This window comes from Arvicanthis niloticus, chromosome 5 (assembly GCF_011762505.2).
Source record: "Arvicanthis niloticus isolate mArvNil1 chromosome 5, mArvNil1.pat.X, whole genome shotgun sequence".
In the NCBI taxonomy this organism is placed as follows: domain Eukaryota; kingdom Metazoa; phylum Chordata; class Mammalia; order Rodentia; family Muridae; genus Arvicanthis; species Arvicanthis niloticus.
In genome coordinates, this window is record NC_047662.1 from 50,878,459 (window position 1) to 50,899,460 (window position 21,002).

General features: G+C 43.0%; 1 protein-coding gene across 1 annotated transcript in view; it reads right to left on the reverse strand.

Annotated features, from left to right (window-relative positions):
• Ror1 (receptor tyrosine kinase like orphan receptor 1) overlaps positions 1 to 21,002 on the reverse strand; it is a 348,352-nt gene that overhangs the window by 21,746 nt on the left and 305,604 nt on the right. Inside the window, exons 5-7 of the mRNA XM_034504011.2 lie at positions 13,638 to 13,765; positions 11,542 to 11,859; positions 9,516 to 9,761 (exon numbers count right to left, since the gene is read on the reverse strand). Of these exons, the coding sequence (XP_034359902.1) occupies positions 9,516 to 9,761; positions 11,542 to 11,859; positions 13,638 to 13,765 (692 nt within the window). The remainder of the gene's footprint in view (positions 1 to 9,515; positions 9,762 to 11,541; positions 11,860 to 13,637; positions 13,766 to 21,002) is intronic.

The window sequence follows — 21,002 nt, forward strand, 5'->3', positions numbered from 1 at the left end:
TCACTACCATGTATCTGAAAACCATGGAAAAGTGGGGATGTAACATGCAGATGGCTGTATTGGTGATAGTTTAATACATGCCTAGGAGCCAAGGGAGAAGGAAACATAATTAGGCCTTCAGCTGGCAGGCATGCCCAGCATTTAAGGCCCTGACTTGAGGCTAGATACACCCAGAACATACTGTTTATTCTCAGATGAATCCTGTGCGCAAAAGTGGAATAGCGCCTATCAGCGACGAAACTGATTCCTCTGCAGTTAATGTCTTAGTTACACTGAGGGAATGCAGCCCATTTGTGAGCAGTCAGGGAAAATCTTAGTAAATGGAATCTGTACAAGTTTACTAAAGCTAACCTCAGGGCTCTATTCCCTCCTTCTGTGTAAAAGAAAAAAGAAACAAAAAACAACAATGGGTGATCTTTCTTAATAAGGAAGAGAGTTCCAAATTTAGTTTAGACTGAAACTAACCATTGTTTAAGCATATAGCTTAATGAAGATAAATGTATTATCAGGCAAATGGCATCAAGAAATTTTTCATTTTGCAAAATTGAAACTTCTATCCATCCCTGTTCCTCGACCCAACCTTGGCAATCACCTTCCTACTTTCCATTTTGACAAATTTGACTACTTTTCATTCTCACGCAGATGGGATCATATAGCACTTATTTTGTGGCTCTCTTATCCTTGAATAATGTCCTCATAGTTTATCATATTGTACCAATAATAGAATTTCCTTCATTTTAAAACTGAACAGTATTCTATGGCATGCATGTACCATGTCCCCTTAGTCTTAGGGTTTCAATTGCTGTGATAAAACACTAGGGCAACAAGCAACTTGGGGTGGAAAGAGCTTATTTCATCTTACAGCCTGTAGGTCATCATTCAGGGAAGTCAGGGCAGGAGCTTTTGCAGAGTCCATGGGAGAACATTCCTTCCATGCTTGCTCATGATTTGCTCAGCCTGCTTTCTTATAGCACCGAGGGCCACTAGCGTATGGATGGCATCACCCACAGTGAACTGGGCCTACCCACATTAGTCATCAACTGTCAGTCAAGAAAACATATTATAGGCCAATCTATCAGTGATATTTTCTCAATTGAGTTTTTCCCCTTCCAAATAACTCTTAGCTTGTGTCAAGTTGACATAAAACTAGCCAAACATTGTTCATCCATTCATGAGTACTTGGGATACTGTAGTGAACATGGGTGTTTAATACCTCTTGGAGACCCTGCCTTCAATTCTTTTGAAATAAATACCTACAAATCAGACTGGCGGGTTATATGTGAATCCTGGTTTTACTTTTCAAAGAGACCTCTGTATTCTTCTACATGGTAGGCGTTCATTCTGCATTTCCGCACCACTGCCCAGAGATTCTAATTTTCCCAGTTTCCCACTCACACTTGTTATTGATTTGAGGGGAAGTGAGGAATACTGGCCATGTTGATAGGCATGAAGTGGTGATTCTGTGGCATTGATTTGTATTCTCTAGTGAGAAGGGACACTGAGCATCTTGCCATATGTTTGTTAGCCATTGGTAGATCTCTGGAGAAAGATACGTTTGAGGCCTTTGCTCATGGTCTTCCTGGGCTTTGAGTGGAAATATTGACTAGGTTTTAAAAGTTAAATCTCTTTCACTTTTGATAGACCTATTAGAGAGTAATAAATCCAGTATATTCAAACTCTGGGAACTTATTTGACTGAGTATCTTGGCTGATGCATGCCATCCCTATGTGTGATAAGGAGGGTGGGGTGGTAGAAGCCCTGGGGGGATTTGTAATTTGCCATGTGCTTTTAACTAATATTGTTAAACAGCAAACCAGGATGAATTATAGAGGGCTACTACATTTTAAAGGAACTGCCTGTTCACTTTATCAGTTTCCTTCTCCCTCTTTAAGGTGGCTGAGCCTAGGGACTAAAATCATGCACTCAAATCATCAGTTGAAATTTATATATAAATACTAGAATTTGCATTTTGGCTGAAGGAAAGACCTTGCTCATACAATTTATGATTTACAAAGTCCAAACAGTGATATAACTCATTCCCTTCCCCTCAAAGGATGTTAGTACATCTCACTGGCAAGTTCGTGGATCAGGTGGAGCATGCACAGCGTGATGAAATTGCCCTAAGAACATCACGTATGGCCTTCCAGGCAGCCTTATGGCAGCCTCTGCTGTCAACACTCAGATAAAACTAAGCACGCCATGGACCACTCCTGCTCACCCTGGCTATAAAACACTACATGATGTCTTCTACTCTAAAGAGGTGTCTCCTATTTTGAGAAAGCCAGCGATATGGCAGAGGAAGAGGATGGGTAAGGAAAAGGATGAGCTACGTGTCTTATAGGCCAAAGAGAAAACCAGGTTAGGATGAGACATTTCAAATCTGGAGTGCCGAGGTGGGGCTAGGGACTGTGCATGCTCGGCAAGTACTCAAGCTCTACACCCACCATACCCTCGGCTCATCAGTGTTGGTTTCTGTGATACAGAAGAAGACCTGGGAGTGCTAGAAACCACCTCATTTCAAGAGTAGAACAATAGTTCTATCACTGGAGGTACCTGACAGTGTTTACACAGAGACCGGCGAGTCTCATGGTCCTCTCAAGGTTCTCAGATTTTATAAATTTGAGTCAACAGAACTTGCTCAGGACCCTACAAAACTCCAGATTCCTACAAAGCAATGCCAAATCAATGCATTCCCAGGGATCTCACACTGCTAGATCCACTTCACTCTTTTTTGATCCAGCGCCATGCTGAAGATAACTTCTCTAAGCACCATCAATGGGGACCCCTGATCTCTAGCTTCCACAGCTAGTCAGAGAGAACAGCAGTGGATGGATGCAGGCAAAGCATGTGGGAGGCAAGTTTCTTCTTTCCTGGCTCCATGTTCTTGAGAACATACCTGTTTAAACAATTACCCAAGCTCCCCTTAGTCTGCCTGAGCTTTTGCTTCCTATTGAAAGCATGGATGATGGCTACCAAGTCAATATCAACCATCACTGGGGAATATCAGAATCCTGTCATCAAACAGACTCAACGAGAGCCTGGAGAGATAGCACAGTGGTTAGGAGCACAGGCTGCTCTTCTAGAAGACCTGGGTTCAATTCTCAGAAACCACATGGCAGCTCACAACTGCTTGAAACTTCAGTTCAGGGAATTGGACACCCTCACATGGACATAAATGCAAGCAAAACTCCAATGCACAAAAAATAAAATAAAATAAAATAAAAACAGAGGTAATAAGCATTTTATCTTGGCATGGGTCCAAAGAGTGATGTTTTTGTAAAGTTTATTTCAAGATCAGCTATACAACAGGTCAACAACTGAGCACACCATAGGCATAGTTAAAAATCAACAGGGCCTGGTGATGTAGCTCAGTGGTTAAGAACATGGACTGCTGCAAAGGACCTCAGTTCAGTTCCTAGCGCTGGTGTGGGTTGGCTCATAGCCATCTATCTGTAACTCTACCTTTGAGGAATCTGATTCCCTCTCCTAAACTCTGTGGGCGCACACACACACATTTACATATGCAGATCCACATATGTGCACAGGTGTACCCGTAATTAAAAAATAAAGCTAACATTCATTTTTGTAGCACATATAATAAAACTGGAATGATACAGAGAAGTGCCAGGATGTCATGCAAATCTGTGAAGCATTAAATATTTATTTAAATATTTAAATAAATTTAAATATTTATTTAAATATTTAAAACCATCACCACCTAACAACAACAACAACCACCTAGCCTTAAACTAAGCCATCATCATCACTACCAACACCAAAACCCACATTATTTTATGGCTGAAAATATAATGTAGCTGAGCAGTTTGTTTTGGGCCACTAATGTTTGTTTCTTTGTTGAAAATACAAAAAGACTAGAAACTAAAGTACGTTTTAAAAATCTATAGCACTAAAATAGCTCTGCTAGAACGCCACAGACTACAAAAGACGTGTCTCCATCCCTTGCCACCATCCAGCTCGCTGTAATGTTCAATTTTGGTTTAAAGAAATGGCTGAGTGACAAATTGCCTCGCAAAAGGTCTTGTATGAAATACGGGAGAAGGCTGCTGACAGAGTGAGTTAAAAGCTGCAGTGTTCGAAATCTGGAAAACATCTGCCCTGCCTAGAGTGGTAAACTACCCCACTGTCAAAAATGGCCTGTGACAAAGCAGAACCCAAGGGGGGAGTTTGTGAGGTTGTTGGGACAAGTCAAGGCTAGTCAAGTACAGAACCCAACAACGGTGCCCTTTGGCAAACTGTTGCAAGCCAAGATGCTAAAAGGAAAGACAGAAGCAATGGGCCAGGTACAACCACTTCACCAGCAGCCGCTTGGCTTCCTACTTTTCTCACAGTGGGCACTGGCAAAAGCTGAGCCGCTGCTTAGTACCCCAGCTTGGTAGAGGTGAGACCTTTACATAAGGAGAAACAGATAACATGTAGCAGGTTTGATGCAGTCAAAGAGAGGGTGGGGTTTGAACATGTAAACACTAACACAAACGGGGTTCTGCCTCCCCGTAAACCCCCAAACAGCAAGCCTCTACCCACCTCCGCCAACAGAGGGCTCAACCAGTGGAGAATGGAGAAAGAAGCAAGGGGACAAACAGCTACAGGGAAAGGCTAGAGCTTTCTGAAGGGCACACCAAGAGGTGGGTATCCCCCACTACTCTACTCCAGAGTTGAGGAGAAAAGCTGCAGCAAGGGCTGAGGCCACTCACTGAAGTGGCGCCCAGGTGCCGGTTGGAAAGAACACGGACACAATATTTCCTTTTCAGTTTAGTTTCTGATTAGTTCCCACCCCACTCAAAGCTCACTGTGTAGAAGGTAGCCAGGGGACAGAGGTGACATACAAGCAGTGAAGCTCTGCAGGCAGATCTGCAGAGCAAGACCCACTCTGAAAACTGGATGTCCTATCAGGAGACTAGAAATGGGACACAGTGGTGAAAGGGCAAAGGTCAATGTCATTATAACTACAGGCTCCTTTTCACATCCTTGGAGCTGTGAATAAAGAAATCAATGGACAGTATCCCAAAGGCACAGGATGGTGAAAGAGCAAAGGAAAATGGTAAGAGAGTGACCATTCCTCCAAAAGGAGCCTGAGTTTGCTCTTGAAACAGGTTTGGCACGACGGACAGAGGGCAGGAGGGGTCCCGTGGCCTGTTTTATCTTAGGAAAACAAATATCTCCTTAGCCTCTCCATCATTAAAATGAAGATGGTCCCTTATCTTGTGGTTACTGATAGAATGAAATTAACCAATACAACATACCTTATTGAGCACCAATTGAGTCTGAAGCCAGATCCTGGTATAAGAATCCAGCAAGGTATTCACAGGTAGCAATCATTGTGATGATACCAAGCACAACTCATTAGCTCGAAAAGTGTAAGGACGGCAGATACAGTGACATCACCCAGCTAAGGGGTTAATGTGATTCTACACCTCTAATTTGATTCTCTTACTAGACTGTATGTTTCCTTAAGGCATGGTCTGTCTACTCATTCACAGTCAGAAGCACAGAAGCTCAACACAGACTGGCGTCAGTGGATGACAGATTTCCTAATGTCAGAAATGCCCGGGACATGAATGACAAACAGGGAGAATGAGAGGTGAGGTCTTGCTCAAACTATCATTCATCCTTAAAAAAGAAAATGCTTCCTCTAGAAATTCTCTATGTATTCTAATGCCTAGAAAATGCACCCAATCCAGCACAGGCAAATCCCTGAATTCTAAATAGCTGTGTCAGGCTGAACTTAATATTATATTCTATTATAGAGTAAAAATATACAGGTAAATAAATCCTCAACAAACTTCAAGTGTTGATATTTTAGAAAGTGCAACAAATGTCTGTATTTTCTGCTTAAAGTTTACACTATTTCTTTAAGACTTAGTTGAAACTAAAACAAAAATTTTCAGTTGGAAAATGAGAAATCCCATGATAATTTTGAAATTCCCTTAACTTTGACCAAACTAGAGAATGAAGACCATTCCCTTGAAATTCTATCCTACTTGAGACAGAGAAGGAAAATGACTCATTTCCAATCTATCCCACACCATAGAGCTCATTGCAAGATAAAGAATTATTTTATACTCATATGTGTGTGTGCATGTGTGGCTGTGTGTATATGCACATGCACATACCATGTCATGTATGTGGAGGTCAGAGCACAACTTGCAGGAGTCCTTCCACCATGTGGGTCCCAGGAATAGAACCTAGTGGCAAGAGCCTTTACCCTCTGAGACACCTTTTCAGTCCAAGAGTTCTTCTTGAGCTATCTGTTTGTCTATCTATCTATCTATCTATCTATCTATCTATCTATCTATCTATCTATCTTCATCATCTATCTCCACATGTGCTCACATATATGAATATATATATACATACATACATATATGCATACACATATAGTCACAGAACTTAGAAAACAGATTGTAGGTGAGACATGGTTCTATTTTTTAGCTATGTGACCTTAGACAAAGTATTTAACATCTTGGAATCTCAGTGTGTGTGTGTATGTGTGTGTGTTTAAATGTCCTTACTCAGAGGCTAGAATTACTTATTCCTGAGGTGATGCATACAAACTCTTCTTATAGTTTTTAGCTAATTCTAAGGACAATAAATGGATAATATATTACTACTTAATATTGTCATTCTATAGTCTATAATTATATAATATAGAAAAAGATTCTTTACTCTGGCACCAGCATTATTAACATCATTCTTTATGTGGTTATTCTGGGTCTCTTAGGGTGCCTAATATATGCTAGTACCATCCTTTATTCTCATGACCATAGTGATAGCCAAAATATCTACAGACATTGCCAAGTGTTCTCTGGGTGGCAAAATTGCCCCTGGTTAAGAAATACTGGTGTAGAACAAAGAACAATGGTTCTAGAGGAGGGAGACTTGGCTTCTGTTAATTGGTGAACTTGGGTGGGTCCTATCACTGCTCTGAGCCTTGGTTTCTCAAACAGTAGGTTAGCACTGGATTGTTGTGGGTAGCCCAGCCCATCAGTAGTGCTTGACTAACATGACAACATGTCTGAGGCCTTAGATTCAATGCTAAGAACCAGGAAAGGAAAGGAGACAGAGTGAGAGGGAATAGTGTTGGAGAATTCTCATTTATCTTTTATGTTTGTTTTTTTTTTTTTTTTGCAAGGATGCAAGAAAAACATTTGGGTGTTGGATGCTGTCTAGCTGTTACAAAAGTAGGGTTCCCTTGTAACCACCCTGTTAGGGAGGACCTGCCCAAGGGCCTTGATATTTGCTGGCTCTCTTCTGACTTCCACACTAGGGAGCCACTGCATCTTGGCAGGTTTTTACTGGTCACATGACAAAGATTCTCTGTTCCTTTAATGGGTGAATATGTGGCTTAGACTGAAGAGTTCAAGAGGTAGCATGCTCTTTCAAAATAGAAAAAAAACTTTAAAAAATCCTAAGAGGCAGAAACTGTCTCACCTCTAGACTTAATGTTCGCCTAAATTTACAGCCCTTGGACATGAATTAACCAGTCCTACACATTGTGACTAGGCTGTTCACAAATTGATATCAAGAAAGAAACGCACTATGCCCTTCCAGCACCACTGACTAACTGATACTATGAAATGCTGAGTTTTTATGACAGTGTTCTTCCTGAGCAAAGTCTAGAACCTGCACGGTAGAGTCCAGAGATTGAGCCTTCTGTGGTTCTTGCATATTTTTAAAATTGTATTTGTCTAAGTCTTCTAGATAAGTGCCAGAGCGGTGTCTGTTAGAAGAACACAACCCTGAGTTTAGTCAGAGCTGCAAGCCAGGGATAGGGTTTCAGGTCCAGCCCTATCAGTGTCTGGCTGCATGTTATAGACAAGTCCTTTGACCTTTCTGAACCTCATCAGCACATACCAGAACCACCTTCTCCATATCATAATTATGAATTTTAAATGGAGTTGAAATCCTTAAGCCTCAAGCATCCTGAAGGCACATAGTAGGTACTCTATAGATATAAGCAATCTGAGGTATCCAAATAGCACATGAGTCTCTGGATAAGATTTTAAACAAATCTTCCAATTTGGGGGCAACTGACGTTCTGAACAGCATTAGTTAGAAACTAAAAACCAGACATCAGTTAGAAAAAGTCAGGGTTGGTTGTGCATGCTTAGAAACTCCCAGTACTCAGAAGATGAGGAAGAGGAGTTCTTAAGTTCAAAGCCAGCCTGAAATACATAACAAGACCCTGCCTCAAAAACAGAAAGCAATTCATCTTAAGGGTAAGGTATTATTTATCTAGATGGGACAAATAATGTATTTCCTATTAGTAGTATTTGGTTCAGGTTCCACCATAGTTCTCTTCCTGTGATTTTCTTCCTCTATGCAAAAAGCTAAGTAAGCCCTGGAGTCACCCTTGAGTCTTCTCTTGTCTTCCACATCTGACCAACCAGTGACCCTGTTATCATCAGTTTCCAGATACTCCTTCAACCTGCCCACAGGCCACTGCCTCCTTCCCCTCTCTTCCTGCAAAAGTTGTCTGTTTCTGCTCATTGAGCTGTCAGCCTTCTGCTCAGAACACAGTGCTTGCCCATGCACCCAGCATCAGGCTACTATCCCACGAAGCCTCTATTTCATCAGTCCTCTTGGGGCCTCATCTATTCCTCCTTGTTCTGGGACCCACTCCTCATTCTTTCAGGATGTGCTAGGCATCTCTCAGGGCCCTGCCTGTCTCCACTCCCCGATAAGCCTGTAGTGGGTTTACAACTAATGCCTCTGAGGAATGGCTTGCAGTATCATCTGTTCAGACACCCAGCTCCTTAGGACTATGTCATCTGTTTTCCGTGACTGTCCATTTTGTTCATTACCACTCTGTAGCTGTGGCTCTGGCTTTCTCAGCAGTGACATCCCAGCTCCCCCACTGTGCTGGGAAGCCCATTCCACCTGCCCATGGACCATAAAGTTGAATCGGCTCCAAAATAGCTTTCAGCTCTAGGGTTTTCTCACCAACATTCCCATCCTCTCTCATACTTCACAATCATCCAGTAGACATGAACAGACTGACAGCAACTTCATTTTCCTTCCAGACATCCATACTCTTCTGCATCGTTAGTGGTCAAGTCAAAGATCACAACTTAGTAGACTGCCCTTGGTCACTGAGCAATGACTGCAGATTCATCCTGGGTGATTTCAGTGAGACAGAACAGTTTCCTCACTGCTTCCAATAGACCTGCATGCCAAGACAGTTTCTATGTCTATGGACTTCCTGGGGAAAAGGATCTTTTCTACAGGAATGACTGTGATTGGCTATCTGACCCTGTGCTTCTGGAGAGGGCACCACACACCACAGAGCACTGCTGTGCAGTGACTCCAGGTGCTCCTTGAGAGTGGCACTGGTGTCTGTTAGGAAGTGTATGTGCAGACAGCTAGACTTATGTATGTTGGAGATATTCTGCTTGAGAGACCATGATCAAAAGAATTCACCCTCCTAGGCCTTCTACATGGGGACCTGGATATTTGAAAGGTGGCTGAATACATTAGAGCCAATAACTTCTATTTACCACATGCTGGGATGTCACACAGGTCAGACTTAAAGTTTTCATCCAAGGTAAAGCACCAGGGAGCTTCCTTCTGGTTGCCAGGGTTGCGACAGTAGGAGTGACCTCCGTTGAGCTCCGGAAAACGCAGGGCGGTGAAGCTGTGTGTGTGTGGGTACTGAGAATTCCATGGCTGGCACTGGCGCCCTGACTTGGTCACACTGACGGTTCCCCGGTAGTCTACACCTGTGCTATTGTAGCATTTGTGATCTGAAAAACATGAAAGAAAAGCCCAGACTGCTAGTAAGAAACAGAAAGGGACTTGTCCTCCCTAGCAACAGTTTGGGTATAGGGAGGGGTGGACTAAGGACCTTGCAGGTCTCCCGCCCTGCAGATCAGTGCAGGAGTATGCTGGGCTTGGACTCAGGGCCTGCCTTGTACTCACATTCCTGGGAGGATTTAAAGCTTATGCTTCAGGAATAAAATGACCCTCTGCAGTGTTTTAACTGGGGAATACAGAAAGAAATGGGATTGGGGAGGCAGCTGGGCACAAGCAGGATTTCTCATGGTTCAGGAGTTAGTGGCTCAAGGGATATTCAAGGCAAACTTTTTCTTCCATTCTGACTGGGGTTGGGGTGCGTCTTAGAAAGTCTAGCGATAACTCATGAAAAGTCTACTAGGGGCAGCCTGTGCTTCAAGTAGGAGTTGAGCTGTTTGTGCTGACGGTATGAGTGGCCTGTGAGAAAGCAGGCTGTCTTACATGGTCCTCCAGCTGGCCACAGGGTAAAAAATAAACGGTATACAATAACTACAAAAGTGGCATTAACTTCCAAAGAAAATTAATTCTAGATGAAAGGCAAACAGGCAGAGGGACAACCTACTGTCTGGAGTGGGGACAGGACAGGAGACAGACACGTCTTTATGTGTATTTATCAAGTGTGGTCCAGCACACATAAAGCATGAGCACACCTGATATCTTCCCAGGGTTGTACAGCTTCACTCCTTTCTATAGCACCCCTGTTATCCCCAAAGTGAACTCCACATCCACCATGCAGTCCCTCCCACCACTGCAACCTCAGAACCTCAACTTTGCTTCATATCTCAATGAGTCTGTCTATTATGGACACTTCATATAACTGGAATCATGCAGTGGTTTCTTGTGTTAGCATTATATTTTCAAGTTTCGCCCAGTTGTGGCATACGTCTGCATTTCGTTCCTTTCATAGATGGTATTTCCATACGTGGACATGCCGTCGTTTGTTTGATAAAAACAAAACAAAACAACAAAACAAAACAGTTATTTTGGAACAAGGTCTCTACTATACCAGGCTGGTCCTGAACTCACAACGTAGAGAAGGATGGCTTTGAACGGATGATGCTCAGTGCTGGGACTACAGACATATATCACTCAGTTCTCAGTTTACATGATTCTGGGGATGAGCCAGGGCTCTGTGCATGCCCTCCAAGCACTCTAACAACTGAGCTACACCCCCACCACCTCTTGTGGATGGTTCTATCACATATGTTCTTAAAACAAATTTATTTTTATGTATTTGTGTGTCTTGCCTGTGTGTATATGTGTACATTGCATTCCTGCTGGTGCCTCTGAGTTCAGAAGAGGGAATTGGGTCCCTCAGAACTAAACTTAAGGACAGTTGTGAGCTGCCAGGTGTGTGCTGGGAACTCCTCTGCAAGAATAGGGGGTGCCGCTGACTGCTGATAATCTCCAGCCTGTGTTGTGAATAATTTTACATGAATTTCCATTTGAAGACCCGTTTCTAATTCTTCCAATTACATGTTCAGGAGTGGAATTGCTGGGCCATTTAGTAATTCTGTATTTAGGTTATTTAAAAAAAAAAAAAAAACAGATCGATTTTTTTTTTTTTTTTTTTGGTCGTCTTCATGAAGCTTCTTCGAGGTAATTCTATTTAATATAGCACAGAATGCTCAGGCATGGTATTCAACTCCCTAGAAGGTTAGTGGTCAGTGGGTACTGTCGCTGTCCCAGTATGAACAGTTACTGTGAGTCGGCTCCAGATCTACCACTTACTTTTGTTTATAGGATCCGCCATGGGGATACCAATCCGTATGCAGTTTGCAGCTTCCGGGCTCTCCGGCTGCGGGAGATCCTCACAGTTTGGCAACTTCAGCCTCATCAAAATCATGGGATTTGATCTGGCAAAAATGTACTCTGTCTGACACAGGACGTTTTCCAGCACTTCACATTCATCACGACACAAGTCACGGGGCTTTGGGACAGATGAGGTTTCGTCACAGTATGGGAAGGCGTAGTGGCACAGGGAAGGGATGGCGAACTGAGAACACTTATCAGATAAATGGCTGGAGGTGCCAATCATGGTGAAGGCAGCTGAAAAACAAACAGAGTTATTAACTCCCAGGGGCCAGGGTTTATCTCTGCCGTTATCCAGTCAACAGATACCAGGGAGAAACACACTGCGGGGAATCTGCTGGGCTGAAGCCCACAAGGCCAAGGGAAGGAGATTCATTTCAGATGTCTAAGCAGCTCACTTTCACTGGCTTGAAAAAATCATTTTGACTACAAAGTTAGAAAAACAGGATTGAATTACACATGTACCATTTCCTAATAAAAAGAATTAATTGGGTTAAAGTACAATATATTTTTCTTTGTTTCTCTCTCTCTACAGAGAGTGTTTCCCTCTGTACTCTTTTTTAGAAAAAAAAAAATTAATTTTCTCAGGCTCTAAGACATCTGACAGCCCAAGGTCAGCGCTTGTTTCAGGCAAGGTTGAGCGGAGCATAGCACTGCATTGCCAGATGGCAAGAGTTGTCTACTGGCTTTGGACTATTTGTTTCAGTTCATCGTGGCTTGAATACTTTCTATTGCATCTTCGGAAAATTAGGCAATACACCAGAAGACCACAATTCAATTGTCCCAGTATGCATCTTGAGATCTTGGGGTCTGTTAGCCTAACCTCACACTGCACAGGGCATTGTCCCAGTATGCATTGTGCGATCTCAGGGTCTGTTAGCCTAACCTCACACTGTAGGGCATCTATACCAAAAGTGCACCAGCCCTGTAGGCCCTGCCCCCCCCACAAGAGGCTGGTTACATTGTTTCACAAAGTGCGTTCCTTGGACCATTAAGCCGAAAGCATATTAAGTGCTTCTGAGAAGGGCCACAGAGGCTAACAAGTCTGGGAAACATTGGGTCAAACAAAATGAAATGAGTTTTTCAAAAACAAAATGGAACTGTAATACTTTTCAGCAAGCTGATACCCACTGAACATATGCAAGAGAGGGCTATTATACATTGTTTACCAAATATTTATATCAGAACGCCATTTATTTAATGTGTATCTTTATTTTAAAGTGTGTCCAAATGCTCTTGGACTGGGAGGAAACCCTGGGCTCAGTGGCTCTTCTTTGTCCAGCCTGTGTCTACTCTTGTTCTCAACCCACCCCCACCCCCACTCCGAGGGCTTCAGCAAAAGCAACTTAACTTCCTGTCCTTGTTTTTGGTTTAACAGTTCCCTCAGCTGCTTCTCCGTTCTGTCAAGTTGCTCGGAGAACAGAATTTCTAGCCCTTTCTCCCGCCCATGTTTCTGTCATGGATTTATCCATCTCTCTCTTAAAATCCTCAAGTAAAAGTGGTGCAAAATGGTGCATGGTGGTCCACACCTCCCTCCCTCTTGTATTAGGAAGTGTTTCACTGTAGAACATGGAGAATAGCAGTTTCCTGATGTCTCTGTAACGACAGATCTGGGATGAATGTTCTAGTCCAAGTTTGTTCCTTCCTAGTCTACACCATACTGCTTCCAAATGCAAGCTCTGTGAGGCTAGTAGAGACACACCTGGCTCCTTCACACTCTCTTATCCCCAAGTGTCCAGTCTGGTCCCAGAATACTGAAAGCACTCAGTAATATTTATTGAGTGTTTGCATGAATGTGAGACTTCTCGAAGCTTCCTTTTCCTCCCAAGACTAACCTCTAATAAATTATTTTAATGTAAATTCCAGAGCACAGAGATCACATCTTATACCTCTTTATGGTCCCACTCCCAACCCTAAGCTTAGCCTAATTCTCTGTCAGGAAAGAAGCCCAGAAAAACTTCTGGCAAGAAAAATAGTTAAGCAAGGCTAAGTATCATTTCTTTGATGTTACCTACCTGTGATCTGATTTTCTATTTCCCCCTGCATATGCAAAGACTCCATGTACACGGTGCGGTTGCCAATAAATCGTGCACACGCAATGCCTCGGTATGGCTGACAGAATCCATCTTCTTCATACTCATCTCTAAAAACAAAGCACAATGATTCTTAGCACAGAACTACCCCCACACCGGTCACTTGGGCTGCGCAATGCTGCAAATGGTCACGAGGGGGCGCAGTTGGGCACCATATAATGAAGACTAAACTTACAGAATCCTTTTTTTTTTTTTTTAAATCAGTTCTCAAACATCCCTTAAAACATCTGTTGGTCACATTGGTCAAGTTTCCTACACCCCCAGAAAATCATCCTGAAGCGCAAAATCATCCTTAAATATGGGAAAGAACTTTTATTTTTGCAGCTGGTGGTGGGCTGGAAGATGATGTAGCCCTGGGATCGAAGAGAAAACAAGCTGGAAATCTGGGCACATGCTCTACAGATTTTTGTTTTCTAAGTGCAGATTATTTCTGCTCCATTTGCTACAAAGGCGTGCGCACATTAGCCACAGGATCCACAGCAACTGACATGTTAATTAGGAGATCCACAGGGTAGGAAGTTGGTACAGCTGGGAGGGAGGGAGGACAGTTGAGTTTCATGGCTCCTCACTGGCTAAGACTTGTCCTGCTTACCTACAAGAGGCCAGAGCAAGCCACAGACCAAAAGGTTTGAGATCAGCCACTAAATCCAAGGAACTCCAGAGCGAACATCAATAGACACCTTACCTCTATGACCATTAAAACTTTAAAAAAAAAAAGAAAGAAAGAAAGAAAGAAAGAGAGAAAGAAAGAAAGAAAGAAAGAGAAAAAAGGCACAATAATTTTGCTGCTTTAAAATTATAATAATAAGTGAACAAGGAAAGTAGACTTTATCTTGAAGACAGGCAATGACAAGAAAGCTGCAGTGCCACAAGTCATAGGACAGGAGGCCAGGATTCAAGATGGACATTCCACTCCCACCAAAGTCTTCAGTGAGGATACACAAGACAGAGAGGGTAGAGTCAGGGGGTGGAATAACAGATGTAGGTTACCCTGAAGACAGCATGCTATATCTCTTGAGTTCACCTTTACCCTAGTTCTTCTCCTCTGGCTGATGTCAACACGTAACACCCTTTTTGCATCTTTTGGCTTCTTCTACGTTAGAAGACAGGGTACCAAAATGCTCTTTCTGTGTTCTTTAGGCAGGCTGGCCCAGACCTGTGCATCATGGTCCTTGCCTTTAAAACAGAGGTTCTAACTGGCCTCTTTGCCCTATAGGTATAAGCTATATAACCCCATCAAATAATACAAAAGCTTATTATTTGCCTATGTATTAATTTAGCAGTGCTGGAGATGGAACTAGGGCCTCATACAAGCTAGGTAAGTACTTACCACTGAGCTATGGCCCCAGACACATTGATTTTGTTTATGACTAGTCTGAATTTGTTGTCCAGCCCCACTTTGAAGGTGTAATAGTTCTACTGCAGTCTGTCAAGTGACTGGGAGCTACCATGACTGGCTGCTAGAAGTCCCTTGAGACTAGAGATGGTACATTACTGTTACTAATATATTTATGGTGAACTCAGAGGACATTCAAAAAGGAGACATTTGTTAAGTGCTTATTTTTTTCTCTTTGTTTCTCACACACTTTCTCCCTCCTCCCCCCACCCCTCTTTCACTATGGCTGTGAGCAGTGCTATAGAACTAGCCTTCCTTGCCTACAGTTTCCTATTCCTATTCCTACAAGACTAGCAGGCTCAGAGTAGCTGCCAAATGGGTGAAAAGCCATGAGACAGGAGCCTCATTCTCTGTAGCTTCCTACACCAAGTCTCTGGATGAATCAGTTTGAAGGTAAGGATGAGCCGAACATCTTAGGTTCACTCTGAGATAGTTTGTATAGTAAAGCCTTGAAAACTTCAAACACATGACCAAGGAGCATGCCATTCGTTTGCCTGACAGAAGGACCTGCAACTCCAGGGCTGCACAGTTCCTCAGGCACCCTACGTGTTTACTTTCATAAATCCTACAGTAATGGTGAAGCCTGTTTTTGGCTTAAATCTTACCTGGGTTGTAAAATTAACCCAACTTTTATTGGGCAACTAATACTATAAACCTATAGGGAAAAAGAAGGCTCTGCATGACCTTAAGTTTGTTTCTGGAAACCTAAGTGCAGAGACCAGAGTCTGCCCCGACCCACACCACTCCTGCTAGCCCAGGCCTTCCTCTCCTGTTCCCCCACATTAGTGGAGCCTGAATGTTTAAAGCATCGCCTTGAGAACAGTTTCCCTCCCTATGTTAAACTCTTAAGGCTTTCATTTATATCTCTTGGGAGGACAAAATTTTGGAACTACCCCCAGATATAAATCCTTAACCCACTGAGAGTTTCTATAGTTTATGACTGAAGCTTAGGCTAAACTTCTTACCACTTTTCAAGTTCAAGACTCCTAAAAAGACTGAATATTTCTTCTTTTTCAAACTAAAGTGAGAAGCAACTCGTTGGCTGCCCGTTTCCTATCATCTGTTCACAGTTGTAGATATACTGAATGTTTTTCTTATGCCCAGAACTTCTGCATTTTTGATCAGTCTCTCTGGGACAGAGATTTTTTTCTTTTTAATCCCAAACCAAAAACAAGCAAGTGAGCATGCAATGCATCTAAGCAACTTTCAGCCCTGCCTCTATGTAAGGCTTTTCTGCAGGAACACTCGAGATGGCTCAGCTACTATAGCTGCTACCTACAAGCTGGACCATCTGAGGTCTATCAACCCTTGGAAACTCCCTGTCTCCACCATCTAGGTAGAAGAAGAAAGCTGACTTCACAATGTTGTCCTTTAACAACAGGAATGTGGTAGCATGCATACCCATGTACACCACACATGCAGCAGCAGCAACAACGACAGCAGCAGCAGCAGCAGCAGCAGCAGCATCCCCTCTGGAAGCTTTGGAAAGATCAGTACATGGGACTGGAGAGATGGCTCAGCAGTTAGGATTACTGACTACTCTTCTAGAGGAGCCTGGTTCAGTTCCCAGCATGTGAGCATGGTAGCTCACAATTATTTGTATTCATACAGGCAAAACATCAATGCACATAAAATAAAAACAAGTTTAAAAAAAGAGAGAGAGAGAAAAGTTCAGCACTTCCTATTCCTTGGGCCCCACCTCCCACCTATGAGGTCAGACTGTCTGGGGCTGAGCCTCTAGAATCTATTTTGCTCCAAGCAACACCACCCAGTTCCTCCACTTCTTTATGGAGGGATCACTCCAGCTCAGAGAAGTTAAGTGATTCCCTGGGATATACAAAGGCAGTAAGTGACAGCCAGGATTGAAACCACACTTACAAGCTCAGGCCACTTTACTGTGTTGTCAGGTCTGTAACAGTTCTGTGCCTCAGGACTGCTGTGAACTAAATCTATTCACAAGACTTTTTAGCAAGTTTTTATTCTGTATGAGGCACTGCGGATTTCATATGCTTATAAAATACATGTCAAGCCATTTAATAGACAATAGGATTATGAAGAATGTAGAGGTATGACTGCTCCCATTTTGGAAAATGAGAGAACATGACGAGGAACAGCTATGTGCAGCCAGCTCTGCCTTCCCTTTACAGTGTGAGTAGCAGCCGTGGGGCCCGCTGGTCTCCTAACAATCAAGACCCAGCCACCCCTTTCTTTTGCATTTAGCAGTGGGATAGCTCCTAGCATGCACTTCTCCTGATCGTGTCTCTTGCTTCCCACCTAAAAAAAAGGATGCACCAAGGTAGTACAGTCAGGGTGCTGTCATGGAGTCATGCCGTGATCTATCAGGAAGCAAATGACATTGGGAAAGGGCACCAGAAACCCACTGTTGCCACCTGGATGGTGACTGCATGCTGGGTGATGGGTGTCCTGTGTCTCGCAAAGGTCCTTCAGACCAGATGCTGGGTCCTCAGCTTTGACCACCAGCCCAGTTCCTGTGTGGGATTCAGCAGAGCAAGGGCTTGCCCTTTTCCAGTGTGAAGGACACGGGGCTACACAAAGGGAAAAGGCAGTAGTGGGTGGACTGTCTCTCCAGGATGCTCCAGGGCAAAGGCAGGCAGTGCTGCTCTGTAAGGTCCACATGGTACCAGCCAGTGCTGGCCAATTTGCCTGCTCCTTCTTGCTCTGCCAGCTTCTCTTGCAGCACAGACTCTTCTCTTAAAAGTTTCAAGGCACAGTGAGCTGCTCTGTTTGTGTAGTTTGGACTCTCTGTGAAACCTGTGAAACCCTCTATTATCTTTTTATCTGTCTCGTCATTTCCACTCACACATCTTTGGAACTCTCTTGGAAAAGTCAGGCATCTCCTACCTTTCCCTAACATCTTGATCAAACCATCCCCATAAGTTTTAATTTGTCATCTGCACACTACTCACCCTTCCATGACTCAGCATCAGGACCAGAGCAGACTGAGCTAGATTAATCATCCTGGAAACCCTCTTCAAACTCCATCGTAACACAGGGGCAAGGACAAGGGTGTGTCTAATAGGTAGTTACCATATGGATTCTGGATGATAAATTTCACTTTAAAAGTTGCTTGGGGCAGGGAGGAAACAAGACCAGTTAAAATGATTAGCTTTCCTGAGTGAGAAGAAAAGGAATACAGAGGTATTTTGCTAACTCTAGAGCATAACCTAAGAGATTAAGGTTAAGAATGCATAAAGCCTTGTCCACAGCATTCACAGCAGCTAAAGGCTGGAAACATCTCAGCATTAATGAGCAGATGAATGGACAGAGAAAGTGTGACAGATTCCTAGGGAGACAGTATTTGGCAAGTCATATATATATATATATATATATATATATATATATATATATATTACATATATATGTATATATACACACACACATATATACACATATACGTATATATATGCATATATATACATGTATATATGTGTGTGTGTTGTGTGTGTGTGTGTGTGTTCAAAGAAAAGGAAATGTGTATGCTAAGAAATATTCGCGCTCCATATCAACCAATGTTGACTGATGAATGGATACATCTGTCTGTTTTTCTATCTATCTATCTATCTATCTATCTATCTATCTATCTATCTATCTATCCCTTTATATATCAACCAAGTTTGATGAATGTGTGTGTGTGTGTGTGTGTGTATAAACAGTACTTGGAGATGAAAAATAATGAAATCCTGTCATTTGTGGCAACATGGGTTGACGTGAAGGACATAAGACACATAAGCCAGGCATATGGCATGCTCTTGCTTTTGCATGGAAGCTAAATGAGTTGAGCCTAAAGAATAAAGGGTGGAATTGTGGTCACCATAGATAGGCTGTTGGTTTGGGTGCAATAAAGAAAAATTGGTGATTGTGTACAGAACACAGCTAGAAGGGGGAATAAGATCCAGTGTTCTCTTTGCAAAGTGGCATGTCTCCAGCTAAGTGACGTATTTTTATAATTCAGCATAGCTAGAAGAAAGAATTTTAAATGTTCCCAATACAAAACAGAAAAATGATAAATGAGACCCAGGGTCTGGTCTGATGTATACAGTACACACTGTATACATGTATTAAAACAACATGGAACACTCCATAAATACTCATAATTATGTGTCAATTAAAATCTTTTTAGGAAGGGTGAAACATGATCTCACTAAGACTCCAAGTGAAGATGCCAAACCATTCCCGGGTAAACAGAAGCTCCCCAGAGAAGTGAAGAATCAGTTATGATCAAATGTAATGTCCAGAATTACTGCCTGTCCTGGAACGTCTTCATTTCCCCAAGAGGAAACAGGGTAACATGTGCTAGGCAGGCTGTTGGCCAGGAGGAAGTGACATAATACGTCTTATCAGCTTTAACAGTACGTATCAAGACACACAACTTTTGGTGAAGTGGCATCTGGACAGATGTAGAGAGAGCAAGCGGGTGGGGATAAGGTGAAGGTTGGTAGTCTCAAGCAGGCTTTAGCTTGGGATAGTTGCAAGAAAGTGATGGGTGAGATGTAAGAACCTCTAGGTTCTCTCACAGACCCTGCTTTTTAAAGACCAGTCTGCATGTGAGCATCAAAGAGAAGGATGTGTTAACATACCTGACCTCTAGGGTCAACATTCAAAGTGAGCCAATCATGACATGTCAGCCCAGGGGCCTGATGGCTAACCCAGGAGATCAGTGGCTATTAGGCTGGGACTCTGCAAGCCCTAATATCCCCCATGGGTCACTGGAATGCCACTGTGAGCACAAGAAGTTCTAAGGTGACAGTGTCGACTGCTATGAATGGTTCCCATCACTGGACACAGACAGTGAACATTTGTCCCCTTCGAGGAGCTGGCCTGAGCTCCATTCCACATCATGGATTTTGCTTTAAAAAAAATTAAATCAAATTTTAAGGTTTTTCCTCCTCTTGGCTAGGAACCATTAAAACAAACAGAAGAGTACTGTTCTGCCATAGTGTCCAGAAACACACGTCACGGTGACTGTGTCTAACTCAGTGGTGGGAAGGTCCAGGCTGTGCTTTAGGGTGGGGCTGGGAATTCATGGCTGCAGTGTGCTTGGAAGGAGAGCAGAATTCCCTGGGCTCGTAGCTCACAAATGTAATCCAAAGGAAAATGAGGCATGTAATGTATTTAGTTCCTATTTAAGGACACATTTAAAACCATAGGACCGCACGGGTGCAGTATTAAAAAAATAGGGAGACACAAATGGGAACAAGGGGGCTCTGCTTCTCCAGTTAACTGAGGTTTCCGTGGTCAGGTACACTTCACCTTCTCAGAGGTTCTTAGGTGTTTCCAGTTTTCCTGCTGTGAGGGGCTCCTTCACCTCTGATGTCAGGCTGATGCCGGGAAGGCAGAGGTGACATTTAGAGCCCTGCCAAGCACAGGGCCCCCACGTTCTATCAGAAATTCTTCACTTAAGCTTTGGTGTGTCTCCAATAACAAACAAACCAAATCATCCCCTAAAATCTCCCACTGAGGATAACAGGACTTTTGGAATATTATGTAACTCACACAAGCCTATCCGGGTAGATTTTCTACCACAGACACTACTAGGATTTGATTTGATTTCCCCTGCTTTTTCTTTTATGTCTTTGGCCATGGACTGAAATACTTGGTTTGAGGAAAGAGTGGCAAAAGAACCTCAGGAACTTCTTAGAGTTTTAAGGCATCTTACTGCTCAAAAGTAGGGCGAAGCCCACTCTGTGGTTTTATTTTCCATTTCATCTCAGTTTTGTCTCCCACTCCTGCTGATGGTAGGTACAAAGGGCTTCAGACAAAGCAATGGAAAACCAAAGGCATATCCAGTCCCTGGATCCCCAGAAGGCAACAGAGAGAGACCACATCAAACTTAGAATGTCAAGGTTGGAAAGGACAGGTTCTTCCTGGCA